The sequence below is a fragment of the Callionymus lyra genome, chromosome 3 (assembly GCF_982586985.1).
Source record: "Callionymus lyra chromosome 3, fCalLyr1.hap1.1, whole genome shotgun sequence".
In the NCBI taxonomy this organism is placed as follows: Eukaryota; Metazoa; Chordata; class Actinopteri; order Syngnathiformes; family Callionymidae; genus Callionymus; species Callionymus lyra.
This window is the reverse complement of record NC_141820.1, coordinates 14,130,966-14,153,873: the sequence shown is the minus strand read 5'-3', so window position 1 is coordinate 14,153,873 and position 22,908 is coordinate 14,130,966. Positions and strand designations below refer to the sequence as shown.

The 22,908-nt window shown below is 36.9% G+C and overlaps 1 protein-coding gene across 1 annotated transcript; it reads left to right on the top strand.

Annotated features, from left to right (window-relative positions):
- The first annotated feature begins 42 nt into the window (after positions 1–42).
- On the top strand, positions 43–22,786 carry fgd6 (FYVE, RhoGEF and PH domain containing 6). Its single transcript, XM_087786551.1, has 21 exons — positions 43–231; positions 2,165–4,088; positions 9,430–9,541; positions 11,332–11,399; positions 11,472–11,502; positions 15,184–15,335; positions 15,407–15,563; positions 15,754–15,841; positions 16,764–16,814; positions 16,978–17,036; positions 17,111–17,182; positions 17,266–17,334; positions 17,400–17,483; positions 17,564–17,643; positions 18,772–18,874; positions 18,944–19,087; positions 19,164–19,266; positions 20,316–20,410; positions 20,472–20,600; positions 20,695–20,843; positions 21,755–22,786. The coding sequence occupies exons 1-21, from the start codon at positions 222–224 to the stop codon at positions 21,795–21,797; spliced, it is 3,723 nt and encodes a 1,240-aa protein (XP_087642677.1). The 5' UTR covers positions 43–221; the 3' UTR covers positions 21,798–22,786.
- The last annotated feature ends 122 nt before the right edge of the window (positions 22,787–22,908 follow it).

Here is a 22,908-nt window from a genome sequence, read left to right as displayed (position 1 = left end):
CCAAAAAAACTTTAGGAAAATGGAAAAAGCAACAGATTCGGAGAGTTTGTCCGCGGCGGTGCTCACGAGATAACGGATATGGGCCGTGGATCCTCCTGTTTTCCTTCCTCTCCGTGGAGCTTGTAAATTTGCAGTTATGTCGATGAAGAGAAAGAAGGATAGTTTCACGAAATTCCATTGAAAGTGAATTTACTCATGGAGAAGGGAGCCAGTCGGGAGTCATGAGCGCAGGTTTGTAACGTGTAAAGTATATTCAAGTGTATTTACTGTACGGATGAAGCGAAACTATAATGATAAAAGTGTCGTTTTAAAGAAAGAGATGGCACTTTTTTGTAATGAAACATCTGCTCTATTTTTACAACAGCCACAGTTAATTACAGTTTTCAAATAACAGCCTTCAAACGGGATATAAAAGGGACAACGTGACCACAGTTTGAATAGACTCTCAAAAAACGCCTCCACAACTTTTCCAAACTTTTCTTTTTGCTGCTGTTTTGAGAAGCGACTGTTGCAGCTGGAGCGAGTGGAATCCTTTGTCTTAAAACATCTGTCCATGGATGCGTGGAGAAGAACCCGTCCGTAGACGCGGGGTTCGGAGAATCCGATGCGGTTGTTGTTGGAAAGTCAACTTTTAATGTTATTATTAAGAACAAAAAGCAAAGTATTTGTGTCTTGTTTTTGGACGAAACGATGGGTTCAGCTCCGCGACATGGCCATTGGTAGCATCACACCAAACTACGGTTATAACTATAAAATAAAGCGATTTATCAGCATTTAAAACTAAGTTAAACATAAGGTTTTGCACATGTTTTGCTTTCGTTACATCGGTGAATAGTTTGCATCATGAAAACAACCATCTAGAGACTTATATTTATACATTAGTCTTTCTTATTACCGGCTCTTGCTCTTAAAAAAAAAGCATAATTTGTAAAACAAAAGTATTTGAGAAGATAGATTAGTGTTTGGACTTTATTCACGCCATGTTTGCATGGATGAATCCAAAGGGGTCACCGCTGAGGTGAAGGGGTTTGAGGTTGTTGGCTCTCTCGGAAACATCCGGTTGATGACTCGGTCGCTCGTGGTGTTGGTTCAGCAAAAACTCATCTAGAGTGGAAAATGTGGCCCAGAATCTTTTTTTTTTTAAAGAAATACAATCCTGTTTTTTTTTACTTTGTAATAACACAGTTATATAACACACGATATTCGTTATTTTCGTTAAAATACGTCGTAAAAAATATGGGACATCATTTACATGAATGAGCTACAACAATACAAAACAATTAAGTCAGTTGAAGATTGTGGAAAGTTTCTGTGGTTATTTAAACATTTTTATTTTAGTTTAAACTTCACAAACTGTATATTTGTGGAGCCAAATAATTTAGGAATAAATGCTATTAGCTTGTTTTACACTGTTTCAGTTATACAAGCTGAAATGTGTCCAGAATATAAATAGTCTGTCTGACTTTAGTTGTTTTATTAAATAATAATAAGTAATGCTCAAATAAATTAATAAATTACAATAGATGGATATATATACATATATATATATATATAGACTGATGGTAGATAAGAAATATAGACTAGAGACAGAAATAGTAACCATTTCAATGACATTTTGCTTTAGTCGTGAAGCAGATGTTGTTGTTTTTTATTTGTTTTGTATCACCGCAAAAGCTAAAAAATATTTCAAGTCAATATAGAACCTTTGAGACAAGCAAAGCAAGTTGTTTTTATATAAAATAGTCAACTCACAAGAATAGAATACCAGAAATGTTGGGCATATTTGAACTATTTTCATTTATTCTATGGTTTCGACAAAGATTCTATCAATTTTAATTAAAAATGTGCGTGTTAAAGATTGAAATTGTCTCATCTTTCAAAGTCCTTAATAAACACATCAATTAATAAAATAGGGGGAAAAAAGCTTGTTATACTACATGTATCATGGGCTACCAATGTATGTTTTGCCGATTATTCACCTCAGTCAGGGTTGACAGTCGATATAGTCCAAATGCCAGGCTTGACCTTTGCCCCGAGAGCTGCAGCTGACAGCTGTCTGTGTCAACATTTAATGGGTGGATAATGAAAGACGCTTTTGGGATGTACTTGATGACTTAAAATCAACACGAAAATGAATGTAACACCTTCTATCCTTTTTCCTCAGGTGTGAAGAAGCCTCCTTTAGCTCCCAAGCCGAAGCTCCCCGCCTCCACCACCAAACCCTGTCCCCCGCCGATCGCTCCGAAACCAGGTGTGCTCCCCCTCTCCCCCGCCAGCTCCCAACCCTCCCCCGCCACCATCAAGAGGGCCAAACCGGCCGTCGCCCCGAAACCATGCATCCCCAAATCCGCGTCCTCGGCTTCGCTTCACAGACGCAGCGGTCCGCCGACGATATCTCAGGACCAGGACGAGCATCTCCAGGACAAACTGTCGCTTTTAAACTCTAAGAATGGGATTCTATCGGAGTCGGACCAACGGGAATCGGATTACATCATTCCCATCTGTTCCTCTGAACTTCAGGACTGTTCGCAGTGCTGCTATCTGGAAAACGGGAATGACGATGGGAATATTTTGCACGAGGACGAATCGAGTAATGGCGTTTGTACGGAAGGATTTACAGGGACGACCCGGCAACTGCAATCGGACGTTAAGTCGGAAGAAGTGGCTTCGGAAGGGGGCGATGGTCGAGGGGCCAACAGGAAGACACGGGACAAACCCCAGAGACAAAGACATTTAGGTTCCAACAAAGATGCAGAGGGCAGTGCGGACGGACCGGAGAGCATCCCTTCGGCCGACGACCCCCCGGATTTGTTTCAAACCGGTTCTGTATCGGGGCCTGACGGTAGCACGGAGAGCGAGAACTCCGATAAAGCGGACTCTAGCTTCGACGGCGAGGTCGTGAGTCTCCCGTCACGCGAGTCTCCGGAGAGTTTCCCGGAAGAAAGTTTCGATTCGCAAGTGCCTACGGCCCCGAGTAAACCACTACCGGTCCCTCAGCCTCGCAGGTTCAAGAAGCCGGTCCTGGTGAGGCAGGACCGTGTGGAGGGCGGTGCTCGGGATCAGAACGCGGCGGAGCGGCAAGAGCCGCCTCTCGGTACCGACGATCTACGACGACACTCCAGCGACAACAATCTTTCCCAACCGGACTCGGACGTGGGGTACGACGAGCCCGACGCTCCGGTTCCCCCTCCGCGCCAGACGTCTCTGTCGCCCCGACTTCAGAGGCCGACGCTCAACAAAAACTCGTCTCACTCTCTGAGCGTTCTGTCCCAAGCGGAATCCACGATCGCCAGCAAAGGGGGGCACTTCCTGGAGCAGGACGAGGAGGACGGGTACGGGGACTTCAAGCGGTACCCCGTAACTCACAGCCTCCCGAAGCAGATCAAGCTCGGGTGCCAGCTGCCTCTCGGGAGCTCGTTGATGACGCTCTCGGCCGAGGACTCGCATCTGATGAGGGTGCCGCCGCCGAGGAAACCTCAAAGACACAGCCTCCCCGTACCCCCTCCGCCCCCCATCTGCCCTCCCGCACCACCTCACCACGGCAGCACCCCCATGAGAGACCTGCCGTCCCCTCCACAGGAAAGGACCGCCTGGCGTTTCTCCCGACCTTGCATGACCTTCTTCAGCAGACAGATGCCCACCAGGAGCAGCATGCCCCCCAAGAGCCGAGCCCCGGCGCTGGGGGGCAAACAGAGGGCGCAGTCTTTCTCCGCGGCCGACCTGGCGACCCGCTCGCAGAAGAGAAGCCTCTCGTTCCGGAAGTTGCTGGAGCTCAAGATGCCGGTCAAGATGTTGCCGAAGCTGCTGGGCAAGAGTGTGCAGTCCTTCGACGGGACCGCCGGCGTGGACTCGACCCGCAGGGGGAACAGCTGGCCCGTCGGCAGCACGGACGAGGCCGACAACGGCGGGGAGAGCGGAGACGGTTCGGTGGAGTACGAGAACGTGCCTCTGTACGAGGAGATCCCGGAATATATGAACCTGCCTTTTCACGGAGCACGCATGGGCTGGCCTCATGACGCGGATGGAAGCGACACGGACATCTACGAGGTCCAGGATCCTTATCACGGAAGCCAGGATGGCGATGACAGGTACCAAGTTATCAAAACTTCATTTTCAGATAAACTTTTCTTATTCTTTCTTACTTCTTTTCTTACTTTTTACAGTGTGTTTTGAAGCAATAAGGGACACTAACTGCTGTAAAGAAGTGTACTTGTGTTCATAACTTAAGCTACCTCTAAATAGTGGTTGATGATTTAAAGTTATACATTTGGATAATATGACCATTAATGTCTATTTTAAAGCAATGAAACAGCACATACCTCTGCCAAGGGGGTCATTTTATATGGAAAAACACAGAAAAACTGTGTTGGCTCGAGGCAAAACGTCAGAGACGCTAATGATAAAGCGAAGTAAAAAAAAGTTCCCTAACATTGTGAATCATTATCTGGATCCATAGATCATCTTTTGTCACTCTCTGTGGTTCAGAACCAGCTGTTGTGTGTTGTGCAAGTTATGATTGTACACGACTCCAATGTCCAATTAAGTTATTCACTTTTTAATGGTATTTCAAATGCTAAACGATTTTCTGGGACTCCTGTGTTTGTCTTATGTGTCTTGGTCTTTTAAAGTATATATTTTTTACTGTGTTTTGTTTTTGATTGTTAAAGCGCTTTGTGACCCTCGTCTAAAAAGGCGCTTTATGAATAACTATTATTTACTTACTTACTTACTTACTAGCTTAATTACTTACCTGCTAAGTTAGTTATATTACACTTTATGTTTATGTTTATTTGTATCCCACCATTTTTATTCATGACGACATTAAAAAAACAACAAACTTTGGCCACTAAGGGCTGCGAAAAAGCTCATAAAACTAAAAATACAACGGACTAGAGCAATAAAAAAAAGATAACAAGACGATTAAGAACATATTAAACCATGACTTAAGACTAAATTAAGGGTATAAAATAGCAAGAAGAATACAAACAGATGTTTGCTTGGATAAAAGCCAATTGTTTTTCTTAAGATTAATTAAAAACATTTATCCTTTTGTTTAAATTTAGTCAGCTACAATTTGTGGTATGTATTTGTATTATTAAAGGGCAATTCAGAGAGTTGTAAAAACAAAAATAAATATATGAAAAGAATGCAATCACAAAAGAATGAAAATAAGAATCCAAAGAAAAGAGTGACATTTACAATGTATTGTGTGTAAACTATTGTGTCTTGATGTAATCAGTGAGGAAATGGTTTCCATACTTGAAACTATTATTACTCCTTTGTTCTCGCTACGATAGTCATGGAGTTATTTGCGACCACGTCAGGGAGGATGGGATCGAACGACCGTTGCTGTTTACTCTTAACGTGGGTTTGATAAACATTTGAGTAGGAAACAGGAAAGTGGTCAAAGTACAACACAACATCATGTGTATTCGTGTCATACATGTCGGAGGGATGACCCACGTTCAGGCGGTCCTGAGGGCAGGTGTGTGAGCAGCTGCGAAGGTGATACTTCAGCTCTGTGTGTTTTTAACCGAACGCCGACGTCAGCGCTTCAGCCGCCGGCGTTGAATCGGAGCAGAGTATTGAAGTGAAGCCGGTCGGCCCCGTTTTCCTGTGGGTTATTTTCAGCGGTCAGGGCAGGAAATGTCTGAGAATCGCAGAAACGCCGCACGGCTCTCTAGAACAGGGAAAATAAATGCCGAGCAACCACCGGCGCAGCTCCTCCTCCACTCTCTTCTCGTCCTCCCTCACATGTGTTTGGCCTTTTTCTAACCTCATCAGCGGGTTTTTTCTACCGTTCGTGAGAAAGTCGGCGCACAATACTCCGACGTTTCAAGGTTATTAAAACTGACTTTGCCCGCCTTGAGAGAGTGAAATATATATTTTATGAGTGTATCTTTTAGCTCTGGTCACGAGTTATGTGTGTGTGTGTAGGTGAGGTTAGGAGTTAGAGGTGGAGTCGTCTGTCAAAGTCAGGATCAATAACTTCAATACATCTAACACTGACATCACACTCTTGGTACATTCTTACGCTTCATGTTAAAATGTTGAAGTTCACGTTGTCATTTATGATTATTTTAAGTTGCTTACAAACACCTTTTTCTGTAAACAAAAACATCTGTTGTTGAATTAACCCTGACTTAACATTAACAACGTCTTTCTCAAGAAGTTAGTCAGCAAATTAAGTTTTCAATAGTACTTAAAGGGAATTTCCAGGGAAACGTTATAATGGAATGAGGGATGACTACTTCTACTTCAATTACTTCTTCTATTACTATTAGTACTACAACTTCTAGTACTACTACTACTAGTACTACAACTTCTACAACTACTACCACTGCTTTTACTAGTACTACCGCTTCCTATACTAGTACTACCGCTACTTCTACTAGTACTACTACTACTACTTCTACTATTTGAACTTCTACTTCTATTTCAATTACTACTACTACAACTAGTACCACTACTACTACTACTACTACTACTACTACTACTACTACTTTCTATTTCTACTTCTATTACCATTACTACTACTTCTACTTGTACTACTACTATTACTATTTCCACTTCTACTTCTACTACTTCTACTACTTCTACTACTTCTCTACAGATGAATCTACTACGAATACTATTGTTTACATTTCTACCCCAATTACTACTACGACTTCTAATTATTGTTCTACTACTTCTACTACTTCTACTACTATGACTCATACTACTACTACTACTACTACTACTACTACTACTACTACTACTATTTCAACTTCTACTCCAATTACTACTACTATTACTTCTAATTCTATGGCTATTACTACTACTGCTGCTCTTCACTTCTCTTCTCTTCTCCTCTTATTTTTCTTCTCCTCCTCTGACCTTTTTTTAATTTCAACTTTTTCACATTTGTCTTTTTCCTTTATGTCATTATTTCACTTTTGGATTCATGTTTTCTTTGAATTTTAATGAAATACTTTCAATCATTTCAGTTCACAGATTCAGCGTCAGTGTTAATACTGCACTTTCTTCTGGAAGTGCAATTCTTCTAGTATCAAGTAAAGTTATTTCAACTTCTACTTTAAAGTTTACTTTATTAAGCACTTTGGCTGAGGTATATGCCGTCATAGTGCTTTTATAGTTGTCGTTATTTGTTCTTTTGTTATTTTATACACATGATTGTAAAGTTCAGATTGTTTCTCCATCTACTACCAAATGTGGGATCAAACAACAGTGTTAAAAAAAACACTTTTTTTTTTTAAAGCAACAAGAAACAGTATTAAACACCAGGGACTGAGCCTAAGGGCTCTAACCGTAAAAGTTAAAACTAATTAAAAAAGTATTAAACTAATGGCTCACACTGGTAAACTTTCAAGATTCAAACCTGCTTCTACTTTGTCTTTGTCACCAGACGTTCACTGAAACATACATTATCATAGACGATACAATAAGTCACCATCAGGAAATGCTGAGTGGCCACAAAGAATGCGTTTATGTTGATGTGTCCATGAGCAAGACATTTAACATTTGGTTGCCCCATACCAGATAATTCCGTTTTTACACTGCGTTGCAGCCTACTGCCATCGTTGTGTATTTCACTAGTGTTTGTCTTGCTATTTCATAAAAATTATTTTCAATTGTTTTGAATGACATTCTACAAAGTTGGGACTTTGGATGTTAGTCAAGCATAAAATGTAGACTAGAAGTAACACCGACCTTACTTGGAATCGAACCACTAACTTCCCATATAAGTAAGATAGTAGAATAATGTTCAGAATATATATAGATAGTTTTCAGCTTCAGAAAAACACTGTGTCACTTCCACACTCCATTAATATTCCACTCAGGTTGTGTTTACTTGGTAAAAGCTGAGACTTGGAAGCCTCGCTGTCATAGATTCGTTCACTGTTTATTTTCTCACAGAGCTCTGAATGCTGTAGTTCACGGACAGCCGTGGTGCAAACGTGTGAAATCAAGCGTTAAACCAATTTGGATGTCGCTTCCTTAACAATTCCAGCTGCTATGTAAAGTGTTTAGAATCTTCCTCGTGTTTGGAACACTGAGCTGTGAACAAGTGGCAACTCTGTCTCTGAACTGGACCAATGAAAATACTCTTTAGAGAGGAAGTGTGAGAGAAGGTCGGGCGGTGGATGGTATTTAATATTGAATGGTTGAATTTAACATTTCAAATGTTGAAATTGTGAATCTTTTATTGAGATGTTGTCGGGTTTTTAACCTTAGCGATATCTCGGTGTCAAAATAAAACAATTACATTTGTTTTAGCGCCTTCAGGTCACCTTGAACCTGAGATAACATACAAAGGTTCAAGCTATTATTTTTTTAATTTTTATAATTGAATCATTCATTTCTAAATGAATAGGTTGAATTTGTACTTATTTAATAATTTATTTTTATACATTTTGTATTGAAAAAGCCTGATTTGTTTTTGCAGTAATTGTTTTTTTTTCAAAATAAAAACCCATTTCTTACATTTTGACATTTTAATTTCCATAATCAAAAAATATATTTACTAAATGTTGTTATAAACGTGCCTGATTAAAAAAAAAAAAATTATTAAAAAAATGAATGATTGGGTTTGAGTTTGATATTTTAATTCCAATAATAAAAAAAATAAAAAAATTCTAGAGTCAATATTTTTAAATTATAATACCTTTTTTTATTTAATTTTAATATAAAATAATAAGCTGAGAATGTATTCTTTAAATAATTGGAATTAGAATATTAAACAGTGTAAATGTATGAAGAATATATATGTTATTTATTTTCAAAAGTTTACATTTTCCAAAATTAGTTGAGGATTTAAATGATTGAATTCTTAAAAAAAAAATAATGAAAGGCAAAAAATTAATGATTAAAAGTTTCAAAAGTTTCAAGGTTCAAAAACCATTCAATGTTCTGATGTCACTGATAAACTTCTGTAAAGGTCCGTCTGACCCAGTTTTCATAGAGACCGTAGATCTTCCTCAGGTTGTGTGTGACGAGCGTAAAACACTTAAGATGCAAACATTAACATGGAGACATGTCGGTGCTTGTGGTCGTCGGGCCATGATCCAGCACGTCGTGCTGCGAAACACAAGATCTGATTAAGGTGGATTGTGCAGGTCGAGTGGGCAGCAACATGTCCGGCATATTAGGACATGAAATCAAATTACCCTGAGATCCGTATTCACGACCGATTCCTCCTGTTGAGTTTAACCTCTCTTTATTTTGGAGTCTCTCGTATTTTCTATAACTAAAACACTGAGGTAGCTCTGCCTCTTCTTAGAAGCAAACATGCACAAGTCATTCTATTTAGCAACCAGGTGAATTAAAAGTTTTGTTTTGCAACTTCTTCAACACACCCTTGACTAACAACATGTCAACATCTTCCCGGATGTTGTGATACGAGACTCACGGTGATTGTTTGGCCGACAGTGACTGGCCGAGGCGGGACGTCCACTCGGAAGCCGAGGAGATCCACAGCTCAGATGAAGAAGACGACAGCTCCACCTCCAGCAAGGAGCACCTGGATGTGGTGGACAAACAGGTGAAACTTTTTGGTTATAAATTCATACTGACAAAGACCTATAGCTTGTTATTGTAGTAACTGTTGCGAGAAAAAAATTCCATTTGATGATTGCATTTTTATTACGATTTCCATAAAATTAGACAGAGAAAAGACATTAAAAGATGACTGACCTACTCATATAGTACTGATTATAATTACAAAATGAATGAAAATGAAATAGAACCTCCTACAAAAATCGAATTAAATTCTTAAAAAATGCATCTCACCATAACACTGACTCAGCCAACGCCCAGATGGTCCCATATAGAGTTAGTATTTTACTGTTGTTCATTACTTTACTTGTTTATTTATCTTTTGTCTGAATAAGAATGGCTGGGTGTATATGACCCTGGTCTGTGAAAGGCACTCTGAAAATAAAGTTATTTACTATATTATAACTACATTTTTTCCTTCTGCATCAACCTTTGACGGTTACAGGATTGTTTGCTGATATTTATGGCATTTAAAAAATGGCAAGAAATTATGACATGAATTTTAAGGGTGTGTAATACAGGTCCTATAAAACCATATATTGAGACAAATTGCAATACAGTAGGAACAAGGATATATTTGTAGTATTGTCTGAGTACTTGACGCTGGTAGAAATTACATACCTAATGACTTTTAACTTTTGTTTTGAAAACAAAATACGCCCAAACAGTCGGCTGTATCCTCTTGTCCCCAGTCATCACTAGATTTTACTGTCCGTTTAGTAAGTAAATGACTTAATGAAGTGTAATTGCAACACAGAATTGAATATCCTAATTGTTACGCTATGAAAATCTTTTCTATTTATTTTGTTTTATTTTAGACACACTTTATTGATATATAAACCATAAATAACTATGATGGAAATATAGTATGATTTTAAAACCAAAGAGAAAAATCAATAGAATGTAGTTGAATATCAACACAGCATCATTGAAAAATATTAATATAAGTGTATGGATGTTTTTCTTACACCTCTAATAAATAAGCAAACTGAAAAGGTAAACCTGAGCTCTGGACTATTTAGCATTTTATAACCATCAATCTATATGATTATTAATGCCTTCTTTGACCTCTAAAAACCCTTGACCCCCTTCCATCTATGAATAAATATTTATAAACATGCCTCGTCAATGTCTCAATTTGCAGCTCTAACTCGAGAGGGAATTGAACCTGTAAGTTGTTTTTGAAGCCGTGCCGAAGATCACAGAGAATTCTACCCTTTAATGTTGATTTACAGTCGCTGGAGCTCATATTTCTAAAGGTGAACTTGGGGTTACTGGGGCTGTAGTTTGCGATGGACCGATCTCGAGTGTGCCGGTCGTATGTCACTGCCGCCTCTGTTGAAAGGGGTCTCGAGAGTAAACACAGAAGGGGGCTCAGCGAGAGACCAGAATAGCCCGGTCAATGATTAGACCATGTCGTGCGATACCGTCAGTGCCGTCAGTGCTTTTGCGTGATACCACTCGAAACTCGGCCGGAGACATTTAGTCAAGAGGGGTGGTGTTGGAGGGGGGGGGGGCAAGGACAGTGTCCAAATTGAGTCGCCAAAAAAGAACCGCCCCCCCATTACCATTCCACCACACACTCCATCAGAGACCGGAGGGTTGAATAGTGAGGCTCTCCGGTGAAGCTTGTTTACGAGTGTCAGCAGCTGACTCCTCATGGTTTCTCCCGCCGATGCTCATCATGGTGTTCTACGCTGTAGGTGGACGAAGGGGAACCTTCTCCGTGTTCTTGGTGATTGTAGCGTCTTTTTTAACTCGACTTCTTTATTCCAGCAAGAGGATGAGATGAAGAGGAAGAAGCTGGTGCACATCGCTCAGGAGATCATGAGCTCGGAGAAAGTGTAGGTGGAACCTAAATCGTTTTTTTGATATTGTTTTTTGTTCTATTAGTAAAACCTTTTTCTTTCTGACAGGTTCGTGGACGTCCTGAAACTCCTACACATAGTAAGTGTTTGATGATGCATCTGCACTGTTTGTTCCAACATCGTTTGATTTTCCATCTGCCGAACAAACAGATGAGCTTTTGACTCATTTTAAGATTTTTCTTTTTACTTGACAATCTTCCATATGGTTTGTTGTCATAGATAGTGTTCCTGGCTACAGTCCGTATGACAATTTGGAGTATTTTGTACGTTGCTTGTGCTATTTATGGGCTGCCTGTGGACGGAAAAAAAAACTTGAATAATTTCCAAATGACTGTGTTTATGTCTCTTAGTGTGAAATATGACTTGACAACAAATCTTAATTTAAAATTGGTACATTTAAATAATCATGTTTTTGTTTACAAGTGAATATTTTAATTCAGATTATTCTAATATTGCCAACATTAAGGCTAATTGAGATAACTACAGGATCAGCAGATTTTAAAACTAACCTTTGCTCTAAATGAAAACACTTCAACACAGTAAGTTATAAATATTTAACGAGAGAGATAACACCAGTAATTATTGTTAATTTTGTGTATTAATTCATTTTAACCTTTCAAGGAGCTTGGTTGCTTGTTTTTTATTATCTATGAAAAAAAAACGCCTGAAAATCTTTCCTGTGAAAAGGGTTTTGAAGCAGAAATACATAGAGATAATTTTAATAATATATATTATTACTATAATGTCAAGTATGAAATTTGGATATTATCATATTATGAATTAATTCAAATATAACTAATGCAATTAAATAGAAATAGTGGCTGTAGAATCAAATAGTAATATATACTATACTATATACTATATATATATTTTAAAAAACAACTCTGGAAAAGTTGAAGCATCCTTAAATATATATTATACATAGTCGGTAGCACAGCACAGTAGCCTCATGCTAATCTCACTTTAGCACATGACAAAGCTGTGCTGTGCTATCGACTATGTATAATATATATTTAAGGATGCTTCAACTTTTCAAGAGTTGTTTTTTAAAATGACATTTATATATTTTAATTGTTTTCAGGTGTTGCTTTGTTTGTTTTACTTTACATGTTTTGACACTATCACACTGATTTTACTAGAAGTAATATATATACAAATATTGTTGTCCATGTGATAGATGGATGGATGGATAGATGGATAGATGGATAGATAGATAGATAGATAGATAGATAGATAGATAGATCTTGTCTAGATAAAAGTGATAATAGATAAATCACATTAACTTAGGAACCTGCTTGAAAGACTTGTTGTAGAGTGTTGTCTCTATACTATATACTCTATACTATACTAGAATAAAGGCCACAATTTTAGGAATGACAATATATATATATATATATGTATATATATGTATTTATATATAGATATTGTTTAATTGTATTTAATTATTTATATATTGGAATCTAATGTGTAATTACATTTATACAAAAAATATTTTTCAAAATTAGTTTTACACATAGAGTTTCATATTGTAATTTCAATAATTAAATAATAAATTGTCTTAATTCAATAAAATAAAACTGTTGGTATAAAAGTGCCACCAGGCAATACCAAAATAGTACTGAGCTACTTACAAACTTTCAGCCAATCGTGCGACAGCTCAGACAATCATATGGCGCCGTAGAATGTAGCTGAAAAGTAACTTGGTATTTAAAAAATGTACACATTATTCAAATTAATTATTCAATAAATACGAACTCTACCTTTTGTTAAAAAATTTTTTTTAAATAATACTAAAACAACATAAAAAAAGGCCATGCTTTCAATAACCGGACTGGTTACATGGAATGTCCCAGTTTCCCGTCAGTGAACAAATGTTGTGTTTATCAATATGTTCATATAGTCAGTGTTTGCCTTCATCGTTCATCATGATCCTGTAGATCTGGGCTCCTCGTGCCAGGTGAGCGGGTTCAAACTGCCCACACCCGAAAGGTCAAGGTTCCACCTGTCTGTCTAGTCCCCGGGCGTGATTTTAGCACAGGATCTATAGAAAACATGGCTACTGACGAGGGGGTCGGACCACTCTGTCTAAGAAAAGAGGTCAACTCACATTCTTCTATATCCGCTGACAACCGGGCCAAGCAACAGCTGCTTCCTCGGGCCGCGGAGACGACCTCCAGACACACACAGCACAATCCTGCCAGTGTGTTAGTGAGTGTGCGAGGGCCTGCGTGGGCCGTCCGTGAGTAAATAGTTGTGGCCAGTCCTTCTGCTCCTGCGTGTTAACAAGCTTCTCTGCGCGTTAAAAGTAGCTCGCCGTGAGCATGTTGCTATCTCAGTTAGAAGTTGGGAGAGAAGTTCTTTTATTAGACACAAGTCCATCTCCGCTTTGATGGCTTCTCACATGGCCTCGGCTTCTTCCTTCCTGGTGGAGCGACTCTGACTCAACAGTCCTGACTCACCTCTTTTTTTTTTAAAGTCGCACTATGTAATATTTCGACGTATTTTTTATAATGCACGTACAGGAAGGTAAAACGGGGAAACCGGCCCAACAAGATCCTTCCTCTTGTTTCGTAAACGGATTCACATGCGGGCTGTGACCACATGGCCAGAGACAAATCCCTCGGGTCACTTTCGGGAAAACTACCCACATTAAACGAAATCCTCGAACAAGTGATCCTTTAATTTTCACTCGTTTAAAATTAACATTTATTTGAACTTTCAAATTCAACACTGCACATGATTCGCCATCTCTCTCAACAACACTCTCAATAACTGTCACAATGCTTTGCCGCCCAGCTAACCAATAACAGCTGTCAATCACTTTGCAATATAGACGTAGAATTTAAAGCTAACACTAAATGGAGCAGAGAGTTGAAAGGGAACATGGAAGTTCACTGTTTATGAGTTATGCTGTCACTATAAGTGAGTAGGTTGCTGTGATTAGTGCCTCCCAATAAGTTCTGTGGTTTCGGTAAATTGTAACTGATGTACAAATAAATCACAATGGACAATTATAAGGAGCTTTTGCAGTCCTGACTGCAGCTTACTACAATATTATAATATTTAAATGTGTAGTATCTTGTGCAAATAGGAAAATGAGGTATAGCAAGTGACCATGGTAACTTAAATCTTTTATAACGTCACTTTAGGATGAACTTTTACTCTTTTTTAAAACTGTTTTTGTATTGTTTTTTTTATTTTTTGAATGCTCAAAAAAACGTATGACAATTTCATGTTCAGAAAACTTTACACGTAACATGTTGGTGTTGTATGGAAATAGAGATATATATCAGAATATTTAGTGTTTGAATTTAACTTTCTGATGTTAAAACTTGGATTCTTTTTTAATTGAAATGTTGATTTTTTTTAAAAGCATTAAATCATTATTTTTAAGTTTTTTTTTTTGTAAATAATTGAACTGAAATATTTTGATATTTTGAAATAATAAATAAAATAAATATTTTGAATAGTTTTATTTTTCTTATTACAATAAATCCAACATTTTTAATTCTTATATCAAACTAATTGTAAAAAATAATTTAAATCCAATAATTGTATTTTTAAAAACCTTATTGAACTAAATGATTTGAAAAAAGAATTCAATGCTTAAAAACAAAACATTTCCTTCAGTAAGAAAAATGTAAAGTTTGATTTTAAATGATAATTCAATCATATATATATTCATATTGCTGCTTCAAATAGTATTGGTGTAAACTATCAACTTCTTCCTCACCTTTGTGTTGCTTCTGTGCTCTCGCAGGACTTCAGGGATGCCGTCGCCACGGCGACACGTCAGAACGGGAAGCCGGTGGTGGAGGAGCGAATCCTCTCCCAGATCCTCTACTATCTTCCACAGCTGTACCAGCTGAACAGAGACCTGCTGAGGGAGCTGGAGGAGAGAGTGGCTCACTGGTACGAGTCCTCCCTGATGATGGAAAAAAATGGTCTTAAGAATATTTACCATCCGTTCCTTCTGACCACAGGGGGGATCATCAGAGACTGTCGGACATCTTTGTCCAGAAGGGGCCTTACCTGAAGATGTACTCCACCTACATCCGTCAGTTTGACAACAACGTGGCTCTGCTGGACGAGCAGTGCAGGAAGAACCCTGCGTTTGCTGCTGTTGTCAGAGAGTTTGAAGTAAATAAACCCGATTATTTCGGCGCAAATTGAATTCAATCTAATTTAATAAGGTCGCTATTCAAACTGTTTCTTGATAGCAGTTCAATCTTGATGTTACTCTGTATGAGTTGTTTGTATATTAGTGTGAGAACATGTCAAACTGCCAGAGGGAAGTGCAAGTAAATGCTCTTTTTGTTTGTCAATTCAGACGAGTGCAAGGTGTGCCAGTCTAGCTCTGAAGCATTACCTGCTGAAGCCGGTGCAGAGAATCCCTCAATATCAGCTGCTGCTCACAGGTTTGGACTCTTACTCACTGTTTTGATAAGCTTCACTCCAAGTTTTATTTTTTTTAGTAAAAACACATCGGTTTAAATAAAATCGTCGTTTAGTATGCTGCCCTCTAGTGGCTGAGCCGGCAAACAACAAAACACACTAATACAACGTGGTTTCCTTATTTAACAGGATTTCCTTTTAATTAATTTAATATTTATAATCCTTAATTTAATTAATGTCTTTGTTCGAAAAGGTTATGCCATTTCCTTTCCATTATTGTATGAAATAATATGCGCCAGATGTGCTCCATTTTAAAAAACAAATTGGAAACATTAAAAAAATATATGTAATGTTTACCTTTTAATTGCGTCTCGTCTTGATATTCGAATTTAAACGTTATTTATTTCACCAGAACTTTAGTGAGACTAGAATATTCTTTTTTAAATATGACCTCAGGTAGCATAGTTAGCGACGTGCTAAGCTAACGTCTAGCTAAGCTAGCAAGTTTACCATTAGTTTAAAAAAAATGTCCTAACTTTGTTTAACAGTTTCTCAATCTTTAATGTTAAGATTTAGCTCAACAGTACCAATCTAACTACAATAAATGGCAAGTAAATCGTAGAAAACTGTGAGAACTGACCTGCTTGACTGGTGCTAGAATTGTGAATGACATCCTTACTGTCAAATTAAAAAAAAAAAAAATTAAATAAATAATGAACTGCATTAATTTTAGTAATTGTTTTATCTTATTAGTAAAATTGTAGTTAAAATGACATAAAGTCAATTAATGCTTGTTTGAAGTTATGAAAAAGTTTAATAAATAAAATTGAAACATCCGAATCACATTACTTTATTTATATATTTTTAAAATGTTTGACCTTTTAAGCGACACATCCTGCTTCATTTTGATACACTGTTGATTTAAAATGTTGTTTTTCTTTCTAGATTATCTGAAAAATCTGTCCGAAGATTCGGAGGATTATAAGGACACGAAAGGTAATTTATTTAATAACAACAAATATATATAAAAAATGTTTAAGTGCCTCAAGAGACTTTCCAGAGTAAATAAAAACAAACAACTTTATAAGAGATACAGAATATTTTTAAATCATCCAAAAATGATTAACCCATGATTAAAAATGTCCATTATTAATTTCAGCTGCCCTCAGCATCGTGAAGGAGGTGGCCAACCATGCCAACGACATCATGAAACAAGGAGTAAGAATATTCCTCTTATGTTGTTGTAACCTTGATTTTTCTGTTGTTATTCATGCTTTGATGTTTTTTTCAAGGACAACTTCCAGAAGCTGATGCAAATTCAGTACAGTCTCAACGGCCATCATGAGATCGTTCAACCTGGGAGAGTAAGTCGGGCCTTATATTGGTTTATCTTATGAAAAGTTGATTCAAAAGATTCACCTTTTTAATAATGGTTCACTGTCTGCAGGTCTACCTGAAGGAGGGAACTTTGATGAAGCTGTCCAGGAAGGTCATGCAGCCGCGAGTGTTCTTCCTGGTGAGTTTACTCTGATCATCATGATGTAGTTTCAGTCGTAATATTCATATATTTTGTCGCTGCAGTTCAACGACGCTCTCATGTATACGACCCCGAACCAGTCGGGTCAGTACAAACTGAACAGTGTCCTGCCTCTGGCTGGCATGAAGGTGAGTCTTGTGGTTTCATTTGATTTTGTGACCTTGAGTTTGACACATGTGCTCCAAATAACTGTTGTGTGGACCTGCAGGTGAGCAAGCCCAGCCAAGAGGCTTATCAGAACGAGCTGAACATCGAAAGCGTCGAACGTTCTTTCATCCTTTCGGCCAGGTCAGACCACATTATACACTTATCTGTGATTAAATACTCATATGGAAGTATCTCAGTGCCAGCAGAATATTGAATGTTTGAATTCAACATTTCTTTAAATTACTTGTATTTATTAAATATTCAAATGTCATTATATCTGTGTTAAACAGTTAAATTTGAGTAATTTCATTCCATATATTTTATTTTAAATTATTTCAAAATTAATTATATTTTTTACCACGAAAAGTTTTATATTCTAATTCTAAAATGTATACATTTATTATTTGAATTCTTAGTATTGTCTGGTAGCACTATTGTAGTATTTTTTATATTGACTTTAAAATAATTCTTTCTTTTTTTTTAATTAAAAAAAAGAAAGAATTATTTATTATTCATTAGAATTAGAGTATCACAAAAAAACTAAACTAATCCATCCGTTTGGAAAATATACAATTTTTACAATTTAATTATTAAAAGGAAATATTCTACCTTTCAATATACGCAAATTATATTTCATATTTAATATTTAACATTTCATATTTCATATTTATTAGTGTTTTTTTTTCAAACATTGAAATACATAATATTCAAATGCGGAAATGGAATTTGTTAAATCATTGAATTTAAATGTTTATATTCAAATAAATGAATAGAAAATGTAATAAAATGAATTATTTATTTAGTTATCTATATTTATATTCTAATTCCAAAAAACAAAATGTCTGAATTTCAGTTTTAACTTTTTGCCTTTTAAATTCAATACAATAATTGTAGCACTTTTATACCAACATTTATATATTCATTTTAATAAAGATGTATTTAAATGATCAATAATAATAATGATTAAAAGGAGTTTAGAATATGTATTGTTAAATGATTACAATTTGAAAATCAATGTGTAAAGAAATATAATTTTTTTATAAACCATTCATTAAATTTTTTTAAATATTCCAAAACATTTTTTTTTTAAAAATCAACCTTTAAATAAATGAATATTTTATATATATATAATTTTCAATATATAATATACAATATATAAAAACAAATTAAAGTTTCAACATTTGCTATGTTAAATTAATCCTTTAAATATTTCTATTCTATTATTTCTATATACTCGACTAGTCTCTTAACCTGAACCTCTGTCTGCAGCTCGGCACCAGAAAGAGACGAGTGGCTGGAGGCCATCGCCAAGGCCATCGACGACCACACCAAGAAGAAAATAACTTTTATATCCAGTCGCAGTCAGGAGGAGGTGAGAAATCACCGCGGGAGGTTTTCTCTGTTAACACGCCGTCGCTCACTCTGATGTCGTCCCTCTCAGGCGGACGTGGTGTTTGACAGCGGAGCTCCCTTGGGCTCGAAAGCGCCGATCTGGATCCCAGACCTGAGGGCGACCATGTGTATGATCTGCACCTGTGAGTTCACGCTCACCTGGAGGAGGCATCACTGTCGAGCCTGCGGCAAGGTCTGCATCCGTCTGGACAAACCTACGACATAAACAAGATGGTTTATTTCTAACCATGTGCACGTGTGTGTGACAGGTGGTGTGCCAGGCCTGCTCGGCTAATAAGTACTACCTGGAGTACCTGAAGAACCAGCCGGCGCGAGTGTGTGACCACTGCTTCACCAAACTCCAGGAAAACAGTGAGTTCTTCAAGCGGTGATATTTGACCAGAGTTTTTACTAGTCCAGGCAAAGCGAGGGACTCCATTTTTATTCAACGTCACATTGTTAAGGAATAAATATGGAATCAGTGCTATCAGAAGCATTTTTATTATATTATTAAAAAAATATTTAATTAAAATATTTATTTATTAATAGGTTGATTTTGTTCAGTTTTTTTTTAGAATATTTAGATTTTAATATTTTTTTATTAAATTGTTTTAACCAACTAAACTTACACATTACTTTACACGTTTAATTTGATTTTCAAATTCTAATCATTTAACTAACATATTCTAATCTCAATTCTTTTTTAATCTGTAGTCTTTTAAATTGATTATAGAAATGTGGGTATAATTGTGCAACATTTTTTATATTGAATTTTAAAGGCTATAAAGCTAAAACTGGAATTCAGACATTTTGGAATTAGAATATCTAACTAAATAAAATAAATAAATAATTCATTTTGAAGGTATTTCGATTTTTCATTTATTTATTTAAGAAACTAAATTAACCTCTCAATATAAACATTTTGAATTAAATTATTCAATACAAACATTTTCAGCCTTTCAATATATAATTATTTAATTCAATTATTAAAAGTAATGAATGAATGCTTGGGGAAAAGAAAACTACATTTCAATTAAAAAATGTCAACATTTTAATGCTTGAAATGTTTAATTAAATCATTAAAAATTCAGTTTGTACTTAAAAACACGAAATAAATATCATCACATCAAATGTAATTATTATTTGCTAAATCTTTGATTACATAGTTAAAATGGAAAACGTTTCTAAAAGTGAAATAACATAAAATAAGACAAAAATGACTTCAAATCACAGGGAAACCACACACAAAAACAACATAATATAAATTAAATTGGTCAAAGATGTTTTTCAAATACTCCTTAACCAAGTCTCCATAAGACTCGACCTCTTTTTGGCCTCCAGCCAGTTCATTTGGAGACCATTGACCTAAAGACTCCCACAGTTCTGGTAGCTCTCACACCTCATACTTTCATGATCCTCAGGTGACCGCTGCGCCTCCACGTCCGTCTCACCCATCAAACCCGGAGCGTTTTCCTTCACGAGAAAACAGAAGAAGATTCCCGCCGCGTTAAAAGAGGTACGTCAGAGGGAAGGTTCGACTTCACTTTTGGCAGCCGTTTGACGTGATGCTCCCCCAGGTGTCGGCCAACACCGAGAACTCCTCCATGAGCGGCTACTTGAACAGGTCGAAAGGAATCAAGAAGCCGTGGAAGAGGCTGTGGTTTGTCATCAAGAACAAGGTTCTGTACACCTACGCTGCCAGTGAGGTACCAGACTGAAGTTTTTCTTTCACAGTTTTACCAAAGTTTGTTTAATATTTCTGCTCAAATACAACCGTGGTGTGCTTGTGTTGCCGACCAGGACGTTGCTGCTCTGGAGAGTCAACCTCTGCTGGGGTTCTTCCTGAGAGAGGAGAAGAACGGACCGGCCCAGAAGATGCAGTTCAAGCTGTACCATAAGAACACACTTTTTTACATCTTCAGAGCCGACAACATTCCCACCGCACAGAGGTGACTTGACTTCTCTTCCTCTCTCTATTGATTAACTGTGAGGGCTTTAAACATTAAAACCTTTATTTGCTTTAGATTTTTTAATTAGAAGTAGGGGTGTGTAATGGCAAGAATCAGATAAAACGATATATTACGATACAGTATGTACAAGGCTATATTTGTAGTATTGTCAAGTACTTGACTCTGGCGTTGTAGAATTTACAGACCACATGAGTCTTGACAAAGTCATAACTGCTTTCATTTGTTTTGAAACCAAAATATGTCCAAACATCAGCTTTAAAAGCAGCTGGAGACGACTGTATCCTCTAGTCCTCAGTATCTGCTGAGATCTCGCAGGATACCATTGTTATCTTTAGCTGCATAGGATGTGATGACTGCTGCCATCTAGTGACTGGGGGTTAAATTGCAACACATAAATGGACCAATGCTGTGAATATCTACATAGGTGTTGTAAAAAAAAATAATAAAAAAAATAATACACACTTAAACCTTAACTTACTGAAAACCGTACTGAATCAGGAAGGGAGAGTAAATACACCAACCAGACTTCTTATTTCTACCACACAGGCTAAAGAAAACCTGGACGTTTGGTTTATCTTGGGAGGAAAACTGGGGTTTGACAGTTTCTTATTGTGTAAAATAGTACATTTACTTTCTCAGTCAGTTATTTCATATCATTTAAGAGTTGAAACGATATTTAAATGTAAAAAGTTGCCGTGTTCTTTTTGTCTTTTAAACTGATTTTAAACCTTCTGCCCTGTCTATAGCTCACAATAATGTTGAATGACAGTCAGAACATGTAACTTATCTGCGTTAAAGTGACAAAAACATGTACTATTACCACATATTTCTTAACAATTCCTTCTCATTAAAATAGTGCTGGAGTTAACTCTTCTTGTTTTGTTCTTCAGGTGGATCGAGGCCTTCCAAGAGGCCATGATTCTGGAGGAATAACCCCCCACAGGTGTGAGAATCCTCGTCAGCTCAGGAAGGACTCCGAGAAGGAAAGTCACAATCGAAGAGCTGGACTCATTTATTATTCTCTTGACACTCAGGTTAAAGTTGGAGCTTATTTTGTGTCACATTTTGGGTTTTCAAGTTCAAGTCCAGTGGTGCGGATGTGAAAGAGTCATTTTGAACCATGAAGGAATCTCTTTTTATTATTGTATTTGTAACCCTAGCAAGTGCTAAAATGTCCATTTAACAAAAAGATTAAGAAACACTTGATGAAAATACAAAAGTTAAACTGTGAAAATCATTTGACGACAAAAAAACAAGAATTTGAAACGCTGTCCTTCGCTGATCTCTCTGGTTTAGAGATTCATTATTCCCAGATTTACTATAACAAAGTCCACATCCTGAACATCCTGGAGAAAACTGGAGTGTGAAGAATAATGTAAATATATTTTCATACAGTAAAAAGATTGTTTTTTATCTGTAGTTAATATTGCTTGTGTGTGAATATGAACATGACAGTTTTATATGGAAGCCAAGAGCTAATATTTATAGAGTAGGAAGAGGCAGATTTTATTGTTTTAAAAAAGCACAGCCTGCCACTTTTTTGGGGGATTCAGGGTTTATAAGATTTACAAATGTTTTTTTTTAACTTTTTTAAAACACATTTTAAAATCAGAAGAGCTGTAAAATACCTTGGGAAGTATGCATGATTTGTTTTTTTTAACTGAAACTATGAACTGTTTTTGTAGTTTTTACACCAATACAAAGTTTTTTATCAAGCCGTTACAACTCATTTAACAGCCACTGAAACAAACTTCAGTGTTAAAACATCAGTTTATTAATCAAAAACGTTGGTTTTTTTTCAACCTCCTGCCATCATCAGATCTGGAACTGTATATTATAAATACACACTTGTACATTACTTCTTCTAAGTTTTTTGTTGTAAACTGTCCGGCAACAGTTTTAATAAAATGTTTGAATCAAAATCTTGTGGGTTTCTTTCAAGAGACTAGAGCATGTTAATTTTGTTTCTTTGGTTAATTGCAGGGTTCAGACAGATGTCTTGAGTCTTCTCAAGTGTGGTTCTCTGTGAAGTCGTGATCAAAGT

Excerpts from the sequence above, each read along its gene's own strand:
- fgd6 (XM_087786551.1), top strand. Across the intron at positions 17,183-17,265 it reads AGATCGTTCAACCTGGGAGA|GTCTACCTGAAGGAGGGAAC; the intron begins GTAAGTCGGGCC and ends CACTGTCTGCAG. Across the intron at positions 17,335-17,399 it reads AGCCGCGAGTGTTCTTCCTG|TTCAACGACGCTCTCATGTA; the intron begins GTGAGTTTACTC and ends TTGTCGCTGCAG.